The sequence below is a fragment of the Zea mays genome, chromosome 3, assembly GCF_902167145.1.
Source record: "Zea mays cultivar B73 chromosome 3, Zm-B73-REFERENCE-NAM-5.0, whole genome shotgun sequence".
In the NCBI taxonomy this organism is placed as follows: domain Eukaryota; kingdom Viridiplantae; phylum Streptophyta; class Magnoliopsida; order Poales; family Poaceae; genus Zea; species Zea mays.
This window is the reverse complement of record NC_050098.1, coordinates 220,140,191-220,156,063: the sequence shown is the minus strand read 5'-3', so window position 1 is coordinate 220,156,063 and position 15,873 is coordinate 220,140,191. Positions and strand designations below refer to the sequence as shown.

The 15,873-nt window shown below is 46.0% G+C and overlaps 2 protein-coding genes across 2 annotated transcripts; one reads left to right on the top strand and one right to left on the bottom strand.

Annotated features, from left to right (window-relative positions):
* The first annotated feature begins 2,037 nt into the window (after positions 1-2,037).
* Positions 2,038-4,029, top strand: LOC100283024 (uncharacterized). The gene is made up of 2 exons (NM_001394734.1): positions 2,038-2,661; positions 2,941-4,029. Exons 1-2 carry the CDS (start codon positions 2,102-2,104, stop codon positions 3,674-3,676), a joined length of 1,296 nt encoding a protein of 431 aa, NP_001381663.1. The 5' UTR covers positions 2,038-2,101; the 3' UTR covers positions 3,677-4,029.
* A 1,248-nt stretch (positions 4,030-5,277) lies between these two features.
* Positions 5,278-11,047, bottom strand: LOC100281461 (plastidic ATP/ADP-transporter). Its single transcript, NM_001399074.1, has 5 exons — positions 10,170-11,047; positions 6,757-7,026; positions 6,530-6,673; positions 6,080-6,427; positions 5,278-5,886 (listed from the first exon to the last, which is right to left on the bottom strand). Exons 1-5 carry the CDS (start codon positions 10,944-10,946, stop codon positions 5,464-5,466), a joined length of 1,962 nt encoding a protein of 653 aa, NP_001386003.1. The 5' UTR covers positions 10,947-11,047; the 3' UTR covers positions 5,278-5,463.
* Between the last annotated feature and the right edge of the window lie 4,826 nt (positions 11,048-15,873).

Genomic DNA, 15,873 nt, shown 5'->3' with positions numbered 1-15,873 from the left:
TGGTTGCATTGGTGTCCACGTAGGGACTGCACTGCATCATAGTAGGATTTTTCCTGTGTAACATTTGGATTAACATAATTGACAAGTAGATTAGTCATTGGCATGCATCACCTACGGAATCATGCATATCAGTGGTGACCTAGAACAAAGTGTGCCCTACAAGCACATCCTTTACATCACAACCGCAAAACGGGAAGCAATAAAGGAAAAGAAAATCCGGTACCCCATAAATCCCCCCAGAAAATGAAGATTTCACAGGCAAACAACCAAAAGAGTCTGCAGACTCCAACCAAAAACCGTCTCCCGAATTTTTTGTATTTTAGCCATTTTTCGGAAAAAAATTCACGTTTAGATCTTAAAAAATTTTAATGTCATTTTTGGACCCTTTGCTCGGCGCCATAGCGTATGGCGCCGAAGTAACACAGCTCGGCGCCATAGGCTATGGCGCCGAGGTCGTGTTGCGTTGGCACAACCCAGACGCGTGGCGTCGACGTGGCACCGAGCTCGGCGCCACAGATCTTGGCGCTGAGCTCGGTTGTGTTATTAACATATTTGTTGCAGACATGAGCATAAAACCTAGCTAGCCCACTTGGTGGAGCACAAGGCTTCTAACCTTGTGGTCGTGGGTTCAAACCCCACAGTTTGCATTTTTATTTGGTTTTTTTTTATGTCGCTGGTGTGTCCGTTCAAATTTATTTCTCACCTATATTTTTTTATCTAGCCACTACTCATTTTTTTTAAATAACTCATTAGGTATATTTTTTTTTGGGACAGTATCCAAAATCTAGATGACGAACCCTCCGCTGGAGCCACCGCCACCGCCGGCGAGTCCGTAATTGCCAGCAGGTTCCTCCGGCAGCGGCCAAGCGGGCCAGGGCACTCGTGCCAAACCTGGAACCCGAACGGTGGGTGCTGACGAGAGAGTCTCAGGAACATGATTAGCTGATGAGCTAGTTTGCTACGTATATACGACGACTCATGCTACAGGAGCGAGTACAGTAGCGAACTAGCGATGGTGTTTTCCTATTTTTGGATAGGTTATTTATTTTGTTTCTGCTGTAGCTATTTATATATCTTCTTCCACACATATAAGGCTGCAAGAGTTTCTGTCAGGTAGACAACAACTGTGTGAAGAGAAGACAGTGACGTGACTGTCCCTTTACATGCTTGTGTTTTCCCCTCTTTGTGCGGATTCCTTGTGGTGGAGATTTTGCACTACGTATTTGTTAGAGGCTCACTATTCATTTGATTGCGCAAGTGCATGCCCGAACGGCCGAACCTACAATGCTACGCCCTCGTGGTCGTGGCCTCTAATCGGCATGAGCAACCAAAGAAGGTGGAGTTTTTTTTTCTTCTTAGGCAACCCTCTTGCTTAGGCGGTAGCATTTTTCTTTGTTTCTTGTAGCTAGCTATCATTTACGACGTTTGGATCAACGAACATACGTTGTTCTGCGCCAGTGGTGTTATTGTTGTATCAAGGGATTTACGTGTCTCCTTCTATGGTAATTTCTACTTGTCCTGTCCCAAAAAAAAATATACCTAATGAGTTATTTAAAAAAATGAGTAGTGGCTAGATAAAAAAATATAGGTGAGAAATAAATTTGAACGGACACACCAGCGACATAAACAAAAAAACCAAATAAAAATGCAAACTGTGGGGTTTGAACCCACGACCACAAGGTTAGAAGCCTTGTGCTCCACCAAGTGGGCTAGCTGGGCTTTGTGCTCATGTTTGCAACAAATATGTTAATAACACAACCGAGCTCGGCGCCAAGATCTGTGGCGCCGAGCTCGGTGACACGTCGACGCCACGCGTCTAGGTTGTGCCAACGCAACACGATCTCGGCGCCATAACCTATGACGCCGAGCTGTGTTACTTCGGCGCCATAGGCTATGGCGCCGAGCAAAGTGTCCAAAAATGACATTAAAATTTTTTAAGATCTAAACGTGAATTTTTTTCCGAAAAATGGCTAAAATACAAAAAATTCGGACATGTGTGGTCTGTATAAAAGGGCGGCGGCACAAAACCTGTCTCCCAGACAAGCGAAGCCCCCCAGGCCATACTCCGATCCCCAAGCAGAATTAAACCTCACCTAACCCCATGGGCGACCACCCGGTCGCCGGGGAGCACCACCACCCTTCGGCCGCCACGGCCCTGGGCGCGCTGCTGCTGCTCCCGTCGGAGCTCCTCCACGAGATCCTGCTCCGCCTGGCCGTCCCGGAGCTCCTCCGCGTGCGCTCCGTGGCGCGGCCGCTCTCCAGCCTCATCTCCTCGCCGGACTTCCGCCGCCTGTACCACCTCTCGTCGGCGTCCTCCGGGCCCGGGCCGGCCGCCGCGTGGCTGCTCCTCTTCAAGAAGCTCCCGCCCCGCGACGCCGCCATCAGGGGCTTCCACGGGCCCTCGGGCCGCTGGTTCCGCATCCCCGTCTCGGCGATCCTCGCCCCCGCCGTGCCGCCCGGCGAGGACCTCTACTTCCTGGCCGCGTCCGGCAGCTCCTTCCTGTTCGCCGCCAACGGCCGCCGCGAGCTCGTCGTCGTCGACCTCACCGCGCGCGCCGCGCGCCGCCTCCCGCCGTCCCCGCTCGGCCCCCGCGGCACCTCCTCCTGGCGTCGCTTCGGCCTCAAGCTCGTCGCCGATCCCCCCGGATCGAACCGGTTTAGGTACCCGTCCTTTTCTTACGGAGAGGGTCTTTGTGTTGCTCACGCAAGAAAAAGAAGGAAAAAAAAACTTGCAAGCATCCCTGACCTTCTCTCTCTCCTCCTCAGTTACAGACAGTATTCGTCATCACTGCTGCCAGCACTAATTTTTATGTTCAGACGACTAGTAATTAGCAGTGCCGAAGCAACAATTTTGACAACGCACAGTAAAACTCGATACGAATCCACCAATGTCGCTTCTCGATCGATCTGACGCCGGCGGTTGCTGCTTTTCCCTGCAAGGTTTCTGTTCGCTGAGCTGGTGAACAACACGCCGTTCCTCTTCGAGTACCGGTCGGAGACGGACACGTGGCAGGAGTCGGAGGCGGTCCTGGTGGCGGAGGGGGCAGCAGAGGCGGCCGACCCAGACGGAGACGGAGACGGCGGCACCTACCTCTGCGCGGCGCACGCCGGGGCGGACTGCGTGATGGTGTACGCCGGGCCGCGCACGGACGAGCGCCCGGTCTTCTTCCGCCCCCGGTTCCCGAACGCCGGCGCCGCGGGAGCGGGACACGGGGAGCGGCTGCACGTGTACGGCGACGGGAGCGCGGCCGTGGTGCGGTCGGCGGCGGCGGCGGCGGGCGAGGACCCGACGAGCCGGAGCCGGGGCAAGGTGGTGACGGGCGTGGAGCTGTACGGGGTCGGGGCCGTGGGGGGCGACTGGCAGCTGGTGGCCAGCGTGCCGGGCGGGCTGGTGGAGGGGTTCCGGAAGCCGTACGCCGTGATGACGGGTCTGCTGGCGGAGCGGGAGGGCGTGGTCCGGCTGGTGCTCATCTCCAACTGCCGCGGCGCGTGGGACCTGGTGTGGCTGTCGTACGACCGCGCGCGGCGCGAGTGGCGGTGGGTGCCCGTGCCGGACTGGGGCGGCAGCAAGGGGCTCAACATGGCCGGCATCGCCGTCTCGTCCACCTTCTCCCGACTCTGGCCGCTGGCCGCGCCGCCGCCGGCGACCAGCAGCAGCAGCAGCAGCCACCGGTGAACCGATGATGATACAGGTGTCTGTCGCACGTGATGCGTGGGCGTGCTGTACATACAGGTGTGTGGGTGTGCCGAGTGGTAGGGGTCCAAGTCCAACGCGGCCGTGTCCCCAGTCCCAGTCCCCACGCCACGATATGTGATTGTGAGCGGCGCTTCCATGCGGGGTGGGGTGGGGGCGTGGCGCGGCATGATCCCGCATGCTAGCTTGGCCGATGCGGACTAGTCCGTCCGTGAGAGTGAATTGTTTCAGTTTCAGATAAGGGAAGGGCCAGGTGTGCGCGTGCTTCTATTTTGTACAGTATAATACTGCACTACAGCTGCTAAGTTCAAATGCGGTGCTATGCTTGCGTCGTCAACTTGAACCGCGGCAATGTGCGACAACACGTGGCTACAAGCTATAAAGGTCTCTCTCCTATAGTCTCCACTTTGATGTTGCGACTGTGGTCAAGACTCAAGAGGGAAGCGCATTCTACCCTCTGCAAGCTGCATCACCGCAGCCATCATCATACATACCAGCGGTCTTATTCTAAAGAAGGAAGAATCAACCAAGCTAATTACTCATAAGCCATCATCATACACATACCAGCGGTCGACTTCAGGTCCCAGGGTTGCTTTGCTTCTGGACTGTTCGATAGCTACTGCCCCTTGAGCGTTGCTTCTGCGAACTGCTCTGTCAGATCTTGCGTCCGGTACAGGTAACAGATTGGCGGGGAAGACTGAGAGCCAGAAAACGCATGCCTGTGTGCCGGCGGCAGACGAGCAGAGCACGGGTCCAGCAGTTGGGCACACGAGAAGAGCGCTCGCTTAAAAACGACAGAACGGCCGGGGGGAGCTTGAGCATCCGAATGCTGGTGATCCGTCTCCGTCGGTTTGCGTCTTTAGCTTCTGATGACGCAAAGCAGATAAGTCGACGGTGGCCTTGTGCAGAGAAGTCGATCCTGCTTTGTATAAATAAGAACCATCCATCCAATCACTTCACCAGGTAAGGGTTTGTTCGGTTATTCCCAATACACATGGATTGGATGGGATTAGAAAAAATTGTGAAGACGTTTGACTTGTCTGGGATTCAAACCCATCCAATCCCACTCAATCCATATGGATTGAGAGCTAACCGAACAAGCCCTAAAAGTAAAACTCCGTTCCATTGATGGAATACCTGACAGCCCGCTGGCGTTCACGGTTGCTCGTGCACAGGCAGGCAGCCTAGGGTCCACTTCATGAGCTGACCCCCCCGGTGGCCGGTGCTGACAAAGCCAAGGTGGCCTCACTCACACATGGCGCTGCACCTTTTGCCCTCTCAGCACTCGGACGGTCGTTAGCGCATTGCCGAGTAGTACCTCTCATGGCCACAGTGGTAGCGGAGAAAAGTGAGATCGGATAATCAGCTTGATGTGATCCATGCTCGCGTTGCCAAACAACAGAATCAGGCCCGGGATCATGATGTCCCACGGAGCCGTGCGTGACAGCCTTTTTTTTTTGTTTTGGCTCATCTTGTTGGAATGCGTTGCGTTTCAGCCTTTTGGAGGCAACACAACTAAAGCCTACCCTACTGAACTTTTATGTAGCCAAGATACTATTCAAGAGATAACCGCACATTTACCATTCAGTTCAAAACACACATTTGCCATCTCCAGAGCGACATTCGCTGCCGGCTGTCAAGATTTTGCTCATGTTATTATTACAAAGGAAGATTACGGGCAGGCTTGAAGCCGCACGCTGTTACAAACTCGAAAGCCACGAATTATTTTAAATGCCGACTATTTCTGCTCGCTGTAATCACTCTCCTAACTACGATCTATTGAATTGGGGGGGGGGGGGGGGGGGGGGGGGGGGGGGAGGGAGGGATGAGTTCGATGGCGAGCTCTCTGTTCCAGTAGCTTTGCTCGTCGCCGACCCATTTGTCTGCTGCTCCACCAGTACATCACCAGTGCCGCCTTCTGCAGGCTTACTGAGTAGCGAGCGTTCTAGTTTCCCTTGGTCTTGGGCAGCCTTCTCCCTCTCCATGTCTTGCTTAGCCAGGCTCGAGAACTGCTTGTCCAATGAGCTCGCCGCGCCTAGCCACGCGAGAACGATGACCAGGAGTATGCCCCCAAGGTATGGAGTCGAATTTGCCAGGGATCCGAACGTCAGGATCATGAACTGTTGGATAAGTGCGCCGCCCGACTTGCCCAGTGGGTTGCAGACAACATCAATGGCTGCCTTTCCTTTTACCTGCAAACAGAGGGAACTGGAATTGGCATGTGCAGTATAATAATGGTGCAGGCACCGGGACATCAAGAATCATTGAGCCCACCCACGCATGATTCTAGCTAGGTTCAAGGACAAGACGTTTCAGAGATATTTGGGGAAGATAGTACGATGTTCACAAGACCTGACTTTAATTGAAAAGCATTAGCTAACAAACCTTCATATCTTCATCCAAAGGGATATATGCCATTTCCTTGCATGGGTCAAATAAACTGTACTTTGCACTCTTGCTAAATATGTTCTGCATGGCACCCACATAAACGGCTGCCAGTAGGGGGGTCATACCCATAGTGGCAAGCATAGGAGTCAGTGGCTGTCCAAACAAAATCAGAGAGAAGAATCCAACACCAGTCAGCAACAGAACGGTGGGGGTGATCTTTGCAGCCACACCCCAGCCAAATTTCCGTAGTATAATACGGCCTAACAGCATCATTGTGAAAGTTGCAATTCCAGTTGCAGTCGAGAAATCACCCATGAAAGATGAATATTCATTTGGACTAGGGAACTGCAGTGAATAAGGAAAATGTTACTGAATACTGAAAATAAATCACTGTAGGAACAACACAATATGAAAAGAACATATAGTTGAGAAAGCCAGAAAGGTTACCTGTGCCTTGAGTTTTGATTTCCACGTGACTTCGACAAGATTGATACTAATGCCATAAGCAACCACTAGGGTAGCTAGATCCCTCACATACCTCGAGGAGAGCAGAACCTTCAGACTCTCTTTCATGCCAAGTTTAGGCTTTTCCTGTTGAATAAATTGTTACCAGATTACTTTGAGTAGCAATAAAAGGCGAAAAAAGGGAAGCATGATAAACCACAGCTACCAACCTTTTTCTTCTTACGATCAGCCTTTGGAAGTGAAGGATCATTCAAAACAAACTTGTTCACTCCCCAATAGATGGAAGTTATGACAAGTCCAAGGAGTACCACTATGCTCATCATTCCTTTCAAAGATACTTCCCAGCCATCAATTCCAGGACCCAATGTCCTGCGCAAATTTGAGAAATACTTCACAGTACGCCCAGAAAAGATAAGAGCAATATTAGCCCCAAGGCCAAATAACGGGTAGAATTCCTTTGCTTCATCAACTGTGGTAATCTGGAAAAAATTATGAATAAGATCAAGCTGGAGCCTGAAAGTTCAACATTTGATGAGAATTTCAACAAATGTGAATATTAAAAAAAAATCCAAATTTGAGACACCAGAATGCCATATAGAGACATAGAGCTGCTACAACATATGCGTTTCAGTTGGTCGGTTCTCCAATGACAGCCTAAAAACCTAATCAACAACTCCACCATGAACTCTGCAACCAATAGCAGCAGACACTCCTCCCTTGCCCTATACAGCTAACCTTTTAACCAACTCTTGGAAATGGATCCATCAGTCAACAAGAGGGGATAATATGAATGCTCCTCATGTGCAACATCTGGCTGACATGTCCATACTCTTCAAACGTGCAACTTAATCAATCACTCAGATGATGGCTACTCCATTTAAGATGTCACTCCATGGGCTAAAAAAGCGCTTCGAATCACTGATTTTAGAAACAATAATCCCTCCAGTGTAAGTACTTGTCGCCATTGACTTCCTATGGTCTTCGAGTTTTAACTCTGACCATTATTTTTTTCTTATAACAGTATAGTTATAATATCTAATAATCATGATATTATGGAGATAGCTTTCAAGAAAAGATTGCACATATGATTTGTATGTTTCCAAAGTAAATATTCTGAAAACTATTGGCAACCAAAATTTTAACAGTTCGACCGTATTTTGGTCAAAGCATCAAGTATTTGTATCTGGATGTAGTAGTATCTAGCTGGAAACTCCCTCCCTCCCTTTCCCTCTCACTTGTGAACGGTTGAACATTCTTCATAATACTCCCAGTTAGAAACCTTCCTATGAAGCTGATGTGTTCTGGTCCTTCTAGGAGGTGTGCACAGGGGAGAATAGAGCAATAGAGCGAAATGTGGGAGATAACGCAGAGAATACGGTGGATAAACGGAGGATCAGATCCCTTCGTTGGTCGCTCTGGCATGAGACTTTGCCAGAGTGCCGAAAGAATCGCCCCCATCTAGAAGATTCTTATTTCTTCGGTGTTCTCCCTATTACATTCTACACTTATATAAAGGTATGCACCCCTGATTTAATTGGAAACAACAAACCACCTTACAGTAGAAAGTAGCAAACCGACTGCTAAACAAACTATTTGAGGATATCTCTGTTTCTAAACTTATCTAGTTGCCAAATCTTAGTCAATTCTATTGCTATTTCCTTCTTGGTTTGGCTATCCTGTCTGGTTGCACCTTCTCTAGCATTGGCGTACATAGAAAGAGTCCATAATAGAAGCTAACAAGAGAAATTCACAGGAAAGAAGCCCGCACAAGAGTCTAACATGGGGGTAGAAAGGTTACATACTAGCACACATATGAGATGATTATAAGGTTGCAATAACTAGAAAAAACAAATTATGATCAATAATTATGAGCTTAATGTTGATAATCTTATTGTTAATCTTAAGGACACACGATTGATAATCTTATTGTTGACAACTTCATATGGTCAATGCAAAATACAGTTGATGTTGGAGATATGCCCAAGAGGCAATCATAAACAATTCTGATTAGAGTCCAACTCGTATTGGGATATGGGAAGGGGTTAGGGTTGTCATTCCACCACATGTGCAAACCCTAGTTGCTGCTTACCTTGGACCTGATCGCAAGACCCTCGCTGCGCGCGGTGCTAGTACACCGGTATACAACGTTCCTCCCCATATGTGTGGACTACGTGGAGGCGCGGCTACGACTGCTGCGCTGATCGGTCGCGGAGGAGACGATCGTGATCGACTACTTCCTCTCTATCGACAAGCGCCTACGTTGGATCGCTACTTCAACTCTTCCGCTGCGTTGCGCGTCTAGTGATAACGATCCATGATCTCTTACTTGCAAGTTTCATGGGTGTTCCCTTACAATTGAAACACATGCTACATGTATGTACTTGGTGATTTTACAAAGGAAAAAATGGACCAAAATGTTTTATGATTGATCGTTGTTTAAACTGAAGCAAAGAGTTGCTTCAAGGTCTTCAGTTGAGCCCATTTCACTCAGATACATGAAAGTAAATAACGAACCAACCCGTCATGCTACAAGATTGGTGCCGTTGTGTCACCTTTTTAAGTGTATTTTGTATTGACTTATTATCAAGCTGATACTCGTTGGTTGTTGTCTTTCTTTACTACGCAGCCAAGCTTATTCCATGTTCTGATTTCCCTTTTTTTCTTGTTTTAAGACTTTGCACTATGTCACAGTGAGGCTTTCCCTATCATATCGCTCCTCAAAACAAGAAATGGTAGATTGGTAGTCGAACAAATAACAGACGAATATACCCAACCAGGGCCCTTCCTTTCTGACGATGAAAGTAGCCGTAAGACAAAGGGTGTGTTTGGTTTGGCTTTTGGCTTTGGCTTTTGCCCCCTAAAAGCCAAAAGCCAACCAAAGGGCTGGATCCAGGAAGCAGCTTTTTCTAAAAGCCGACTTTCTCGTAGTGCAAAACTGAAAGCACCCCTGGACCTGCTTTTAGTGGCTTTTGGATGGAACTGTGAAAACATATATCGAAGAACTTTTAACGACTTTTAGTGGTTTCCACCAAACGATTTTTAGCTTTTTAACAGCACACAGCCTACAGCAGCTTTTTCCACAGCTCACAGTCCACAGCAACTTTTTCCACAGCCACAGCCCAACCAAACAGACCCAAAGACACGTTAGATTTGCAAAAGCCTAGATCCACACCAATAAATATTTCTTTAGAAAGGAGTTATAAAGTGTGAACCATATCCAGCCAAGTTGTTCAATGTAATAGACATCCACAACCAATTTAAGATCGACAATAGCTCAAACATCATTTAGATCGTGGAAAGCGGGCAATAATGGAGCCGAACATATCCAGAAAAAGAAATCAACGAGCACCTAAAATGTTTAATTACCTACCCATTATCCCGTGAAGGCACGAACAAAACACCTCCTGCCTAAACTATCCTGGTAGAGACAAGTTTTACCCTTCCATCAGTGTCGAATAACCAAACCATCCAGTCAAATCATTAGTAGCTAATGAGTGGTTTAAATCAAGTTTGTCAAATCATTAGTAGCTAATGAGTGGTTTAAATCAAGTTTGACAATAATTAAAGAAGGTATTAACATTACATGGCAATATTGATACGAGAATCCAAAGTTCAGACTGACCTGATTAGCGAACCCCCAGAAGAGCACAGAGATGACGACGCTGCCCCAGAGCTCAGCCATAACATAGAACAAGCAGAAGCTCCAAATCCTCAGTATCGCCACCGGACCAAGGAAGCTCGGACCGAGCGCGGCGAGAAGCTTGTCCGCGAGCGCGGTGGGATGGATGACGTCCCTGAGCGGGTAGAGCACAAAGGCGAAGGCGCCGAAGAAGGCGATGAACGGGAAGATGACGGTGTAGAAGAGCGCATCCCGTGAGAGAACGTTGGAAAGCTTGGTGTACAGGAGCATGAAACCGATGGCCATGGGCAGGTTAACCCAGGTCTTGAGGAAAGGGATGATCTCGGCGCTGCTCCCCTTGGCAGTGACCACCAGCACGTCCTTGGTGTCCCGCAGGATGGTGTAGTTGAAGAGGATGCAGAAGAACATGAGCCCCAACGGCACGATCTTCTTGAGCGTCTTCACGTCGATGCCAAGGAGCTTTTTTGTGGACTCCTCCGGCTGCGGCGCCGGCACCGCCGCCGAGGCCGCCGCCTGGGCGCGGAAGGACACATCACCGCCAGCGCTGGCCGCTCTCCGTTTCACGAACCCGTTGCCCAGAACCGCATCGTGCCGTTGAAGGAAGGGGCCCCTCGACGCGAGGAGCGGGGACTGGAGCGCGGGCTTGGCGGCGGGGGAGCGGGAGACTGCACGCGGGCGCAGGAGCGGGAGATGGAGGCGCAGGCCGGCGCGGTGAGGGAGGGCGGCGGGCCGGGCGTGCAGGAGCGCTCGCGACTCCATGGGCCGTCCCGTGGCTTTGCCGATGGCGGCGGCGCTCCGGTCGCTCGGCCCAGTCTGCCCGGCCGCCTCCGCCGGGTGGCTGGTCCAAACCCCGAGACGCGAAATGGGGGGAAAGCAGAGGAGGGGAGGGAGGAGTAGGTTGCGTCGCGGCGGAGGAGCGTTATTAATAAACGTTCGCGCACGATCGGTCGTTGGTTTACAGGACGGAAACGATCTCGGCGGTTGATGTGGGAACGGGGTTGGTGGGCGGAACGAGACAGCGCCTGGCCGCCGCCCGACGCCGTTTCGAGTCAGCACCCGGCAGCGGCGGTCTGGTTCGACAACCCGCAGACCCGCCGCGGCGTCGTCCGTGTGCAGTGTGCTTGTCCCCATGTTTAAAAGGAGGGAAAAATTCCTCTGTTTACGACTTCCCATGCTATCTCGTCGTTTTGTTTTCGACTTCTCACAGCTTGCCCATCCTTGTATTGATCCACATTGCGAGATCAATCATCTGTATTGATACTGGTTTAGAAACGAATTTTCTCGTCTATATGGCCATGTTTAGAATTTGGATCTATATAATTAAAAGTTAGCAACTACAGTATTAATTAGCTTCTTGAGCTGCAAAGCAATCAACTAATAATCTACTCCGTCAAGTCCTAAAAAAGAAACCGTTTTGCATAAAGTTTGAGTCAAACATATAAAACTTTGACTACTATTAACAGTTTTGTTATTTTTTAAAATCTAATATATATATATATATATATATATATATATATATATATATATATATATATATATATCTTAATTTTTTTTGCAAAAGTATAAATATATAAGAGTTTATTTGTATTGTAACAAAAAAATATTAGTCAATCTATATTTTGTAGACCGTGTTATTATCCTAAATAACTTGTATTTTGATATCAGATGGAGTAGCTAGTAAGGCCCTGTTTCAATCTCGCGAGATAAATTTTAGCAGCTTTTTTTAGCTACTTTTAGCTATTTGTAATCTAAACAGGAGAGCTAATGGTGGTAATTGAAGCTAAACTTTAGCACTTCAATTCATATAGCTAAAGTTTAGCAGAAAGCTAAAGTTTATCCTGTGAGATTGAAACGGGGTCTAAGTAAGTGTCCGATTGGTTGGATATATACCGTCTTGGACGATTGCGCGCGGACGAGCCCCACCAGCCTGGTATGTGGTATGGTTATTTCGGACATATCTGTGGTTAAGTAAATAATCTCAAATTGATTTATTTTGTAGCTAGTTATACAGGCGTCACCCGCGTAGATGCAATCAAACAAAAGCTCATACAAAATGATAACCCGCGCATGCAAAAGAGCATGTCTGGGCCTCTGGGGTGGCTTTCCAGACGTAGAATTTGGTCGCATGCCTCATACAGGCCGAAGCCCCACTGGAATCGAGACCAAGTAACTTTTGTTACATCACTTAAATAAAGAATTAAATGAGTAATGCTCTGTTCCAATCTCGCGAGATAAACTTTAGCAGCTTTTTTAGCTACTTTTAGTCATTTGTAATCTAAACAGGAGAGTTAATGGTGGTAATTGAAGCTAAACTTTAGCACTTCAATTCATATAGCTAAAGTTTAACAGGAAGTTAAAGTTTATCTCGTGAGATTGAAACGGAGCCTAAATCGATTTCACCTTTACGTCCCTTACAATTTTACGACAAAATTAGACAACATTTAACATATATTTTTTTTAAAATACTTTTTATTTTTAATTCTCATTCCTCCTCGATCCTAATCCAATCAACTAAACACATCATCTCTTCTCAACCTGACTGGTCACATCCAACCAACCAAACATATTGAATTATATATGTACAATATTTCTCGAAAGTTAGCGTTAACATCGGAAGTTAAGCTATCCCACCGGAACACTAGTAGAAAAAGGCTCAAAGCCTGCGAGACGATATATTTTTACATACGGATTAAGTTATCAACCGACTGTGCTATTTTTAGTGGTGGTTTTTTAAGGAACCGTCTATAGAAATACGATTTCTAGTGGCGGACCACCACTAGAAATCATTTTTATCCTTAATTTTTCGAGTTTTCAAACGATCTCGTATGACAAAACCACCGAAATAAAAGTTGTAGATCTCTAAAAGTTATGAAACTTTATAGTTGACAACTTCTTTATTTGAACTCATTTCGATGCTCAAAAATTGAATCTAAGTATATCAAATTTAAAATTCAAATTTTGCAAACTACCTCGGATGGAAAAAGTGTCAAAATAAAAATTGTATAACTTCAAAAGTTATTCAACTTTGTAGTTGACAACTTTTTTATTTGAATTTGTTTACGGTCTCAAACAAGTAATTTACACTTAATTGGTTGTAATATGTGAACAAAAAACTACAAACTAGACACAAAGCATGTCATAGACAGAATAGTAGTGGATGGTACACGTGATGATGAGGCCGACGGTTCGATTACTAACAACTGTGTAGCGCACGAATTTTGCGCGAAAAATGTCGCGACTTGCGTCGGGCGGGTGGGGTGGGTAAGTCCTCTCCTTAAATATTTTTTTTGCTATTTTAAAAACCCATTTATTGTTTCTAAAAATAATTTTTACTAGCGAATTTATTATGTCGACTGTCAGCGGAAATCGATTTCCATTAACGGTTCTCAGTTACCCGTTTATAAAAATGATGATTTTTACCGGCCCCTAGTACCGACGGTTCTAAGAAACGTAAGTGAAAATAGGTTTACAACGTCAGTAAAAATAGGTTTACAACCGTCACTATAGAGCTCCTTTGTATTAGTGGAAGTTAAGCTCTAGATAGATGCTTGTTACTCATGATGGAGTAGAGATGCTTACTCGTGTTTCTAGGTATATCGAAGGTGAGACAATACTAGGCCTACGATTAGTTTTATGAGTGGAGTAGTTGGACGTGCTAGTGTTTGCCGTGGCTTGGGGTGTTGAAGATGTGGGAAGAAAAATGATACCCTCCGGGTGTATTTGTAGATGGGAGTATATACCTTAGTACGGTAGGTTACATAGTTTATGAGAGTAATGGTGAAAGAATTATCTGACTCGGAGTTTGAACAGGAGAATTATGGCTAGAATATAGAACAATTGTATTGTTTAGAGTTTTTTAGAATATGAACTATGTTTAGGGGACGACATGCTTGGGGTAGGGGATAATTTTATAGAAATTTACAAATAAGAAATATCAAAATTGAAGTTTGGACGAAGGGTCTTTGTAATTTATACTTATAGAAGGAATTAGAAAAAAGAAATGAAAAAGGAATGTTCCAAAATCCGAATATTTGGAAAGTAAAAAATATAAATGTATTTTTGAGTTCTGAAGTAATAGAAAATAATTATAGATTGTTTATGAGCAAATGTTCATACTGGTGTCAACTGATCCTGTTTATAACGTCAAATGAGACATAAATAACTAGACGGACCTAGGAAGGTGGGGTATATACAATTCTGAGAAGGCCTAGACAAAATAAATCGAAACAAAAAACAAACTAAATTAACTAGAACCGAAACCAAATTAATTGTTAGTAATTTTGGTTTCATGTTTCAGAAAACCGAAAGGTAATTTTGGTTCTGGACCTTGAAACATCGAATTAACCAAAAAAACTGAATTATACTATAATTCTAATAAACCAATAGAATTTTAGTCATAGCTCAATATAGCTTCCAAAATACTAAGTATATAAGCACATAACCCCTCCAAATAAATATATCCCCAACCTCAATCCTCCATCCAGTCACACTTTTGCTAAACTCTAAAATTGTGTTTTTTTTGCTAAACTTCGATATGTTCAATTAGAACGGAAACCAAACCAAAAGAAATAAAACCGAATTTTTCGGATGCATATTTCAGTTTTAGTTTTCTGGGAACCAAATTTTTAAAAACTGAGAAACCAAATGGCCATGTATAGTCCGAGTAATGGCGAAGCTCAACGGCCAACACGACTAAGTAGAACTTGATTTTAGATGAATTTAGGAAGAAAATTCACAATCAACAGAGTTTGTATGACTGATATATTGGTCTGAAAAATTTAGGTGAGCTAAAAAGGATAATATGGTATCATGATGAACGAATGAATGAACGACGACTGAACCGACGATAACAACAAACGAACGGTGAAAGAACGAATGAACGATGATCGAACGAATGAACGACGAACAGACGAATGATTAACAAACAAACGAGGAATGAACGACGAACGACCGAACAAACGATTGTGTATACCACTGCTTGTGGTTGCAGTGTGGTTGAAACGTGCTTTTGTGGGAGTGGGTGAGTGGACAACCAAGGGGTCGAGTTTGAGTTGTCCCCTTGCCCCTCTATTTATAAACAAGGTTGGTCTTAGCATGGACTAAGAGCATCTCTAACAATTATGTAAATTAATCTCTCTAAATTATAGATTTAGTGAGTTGCTAAAACATTTTAAGTAGTAAAAAATCGTTTGTGCTCCAACAGTTCTCTATTTATTAGTCGCTAATTTTTTGAAGTTGTCTACATCAACACAAAATAAATGGGTCTACTTTCTATTTTAATTGAACTAACCACAGAAATCTGTATCAACAATCTTCCCCGACTTTTCCAACGACATAGAATCTGCTATAGATCTTGATGAGGTGAACTTTCTTATCGGCTTCCATAAAAATGCAAGCAAAGTCTTGTGAGGTCAGTCGTGGCACACACCATCCATAAAGGTCCTAGTGGCGACCACGACGAGGCAGCACAATAGGTGCTTTGGTGTCGCCTCGGTTGAAGAGGTTATTTGGTGGTGACGACGTTAAGGCGTCTCGAATAGTGTAGATGGATTTGTGGTCACGTGGCAGTGGGATGACCCGAAACAGTGGCAGGAGTAGGCTTCTCGCGATGGATTTGGTGTCAATGTTGATTTCGGGAGTCCTATCGAGGTTGCTAAATGTAGAGATCAAATTGAATTTTGTAGGG

Excerpts from the sequence above, each read along its gene's own strand:
- LOC100283024 (NM_001394734.1), top strand. The coding sequence starts at position 2,102 with ATGGGCGACCACCCGGTCGCCGGGGAGCACCACCACCCTTCGGCCGCC. Across the intron at positions 2,662-2,940 it reads CCCGGATCGAACCGGTTTAG|GTTTCTGTTCGCTGAGCTGG; the intron begins GTACCCGTCCTT and ends TTTCCCTGCAAG.
- LOC100281461 (NM_001399074.1), bottom strand. The coding sequence starts at position 10,946 with ATGGAGTCGCGAGCGCTCCTGCACGCCCGGCCCGCCGCCCTCCCTCAC. Across the intron at positions 7,027-10,169 it reads TCTGGGGGTTCGCTAATCAG|ATTACCACAGTTGATGAAGC; the intron begins GTCAGTCTGAAC and ends AATTTTTTCCAG. Across the intron at positions 6,428-6,529 it reads AATCAAAACTCAAGGCACAG|TTCCCTAGTCCAAATGAATA; the intron begins GTAACCTTTCTG and ends TATTCACTGCAG.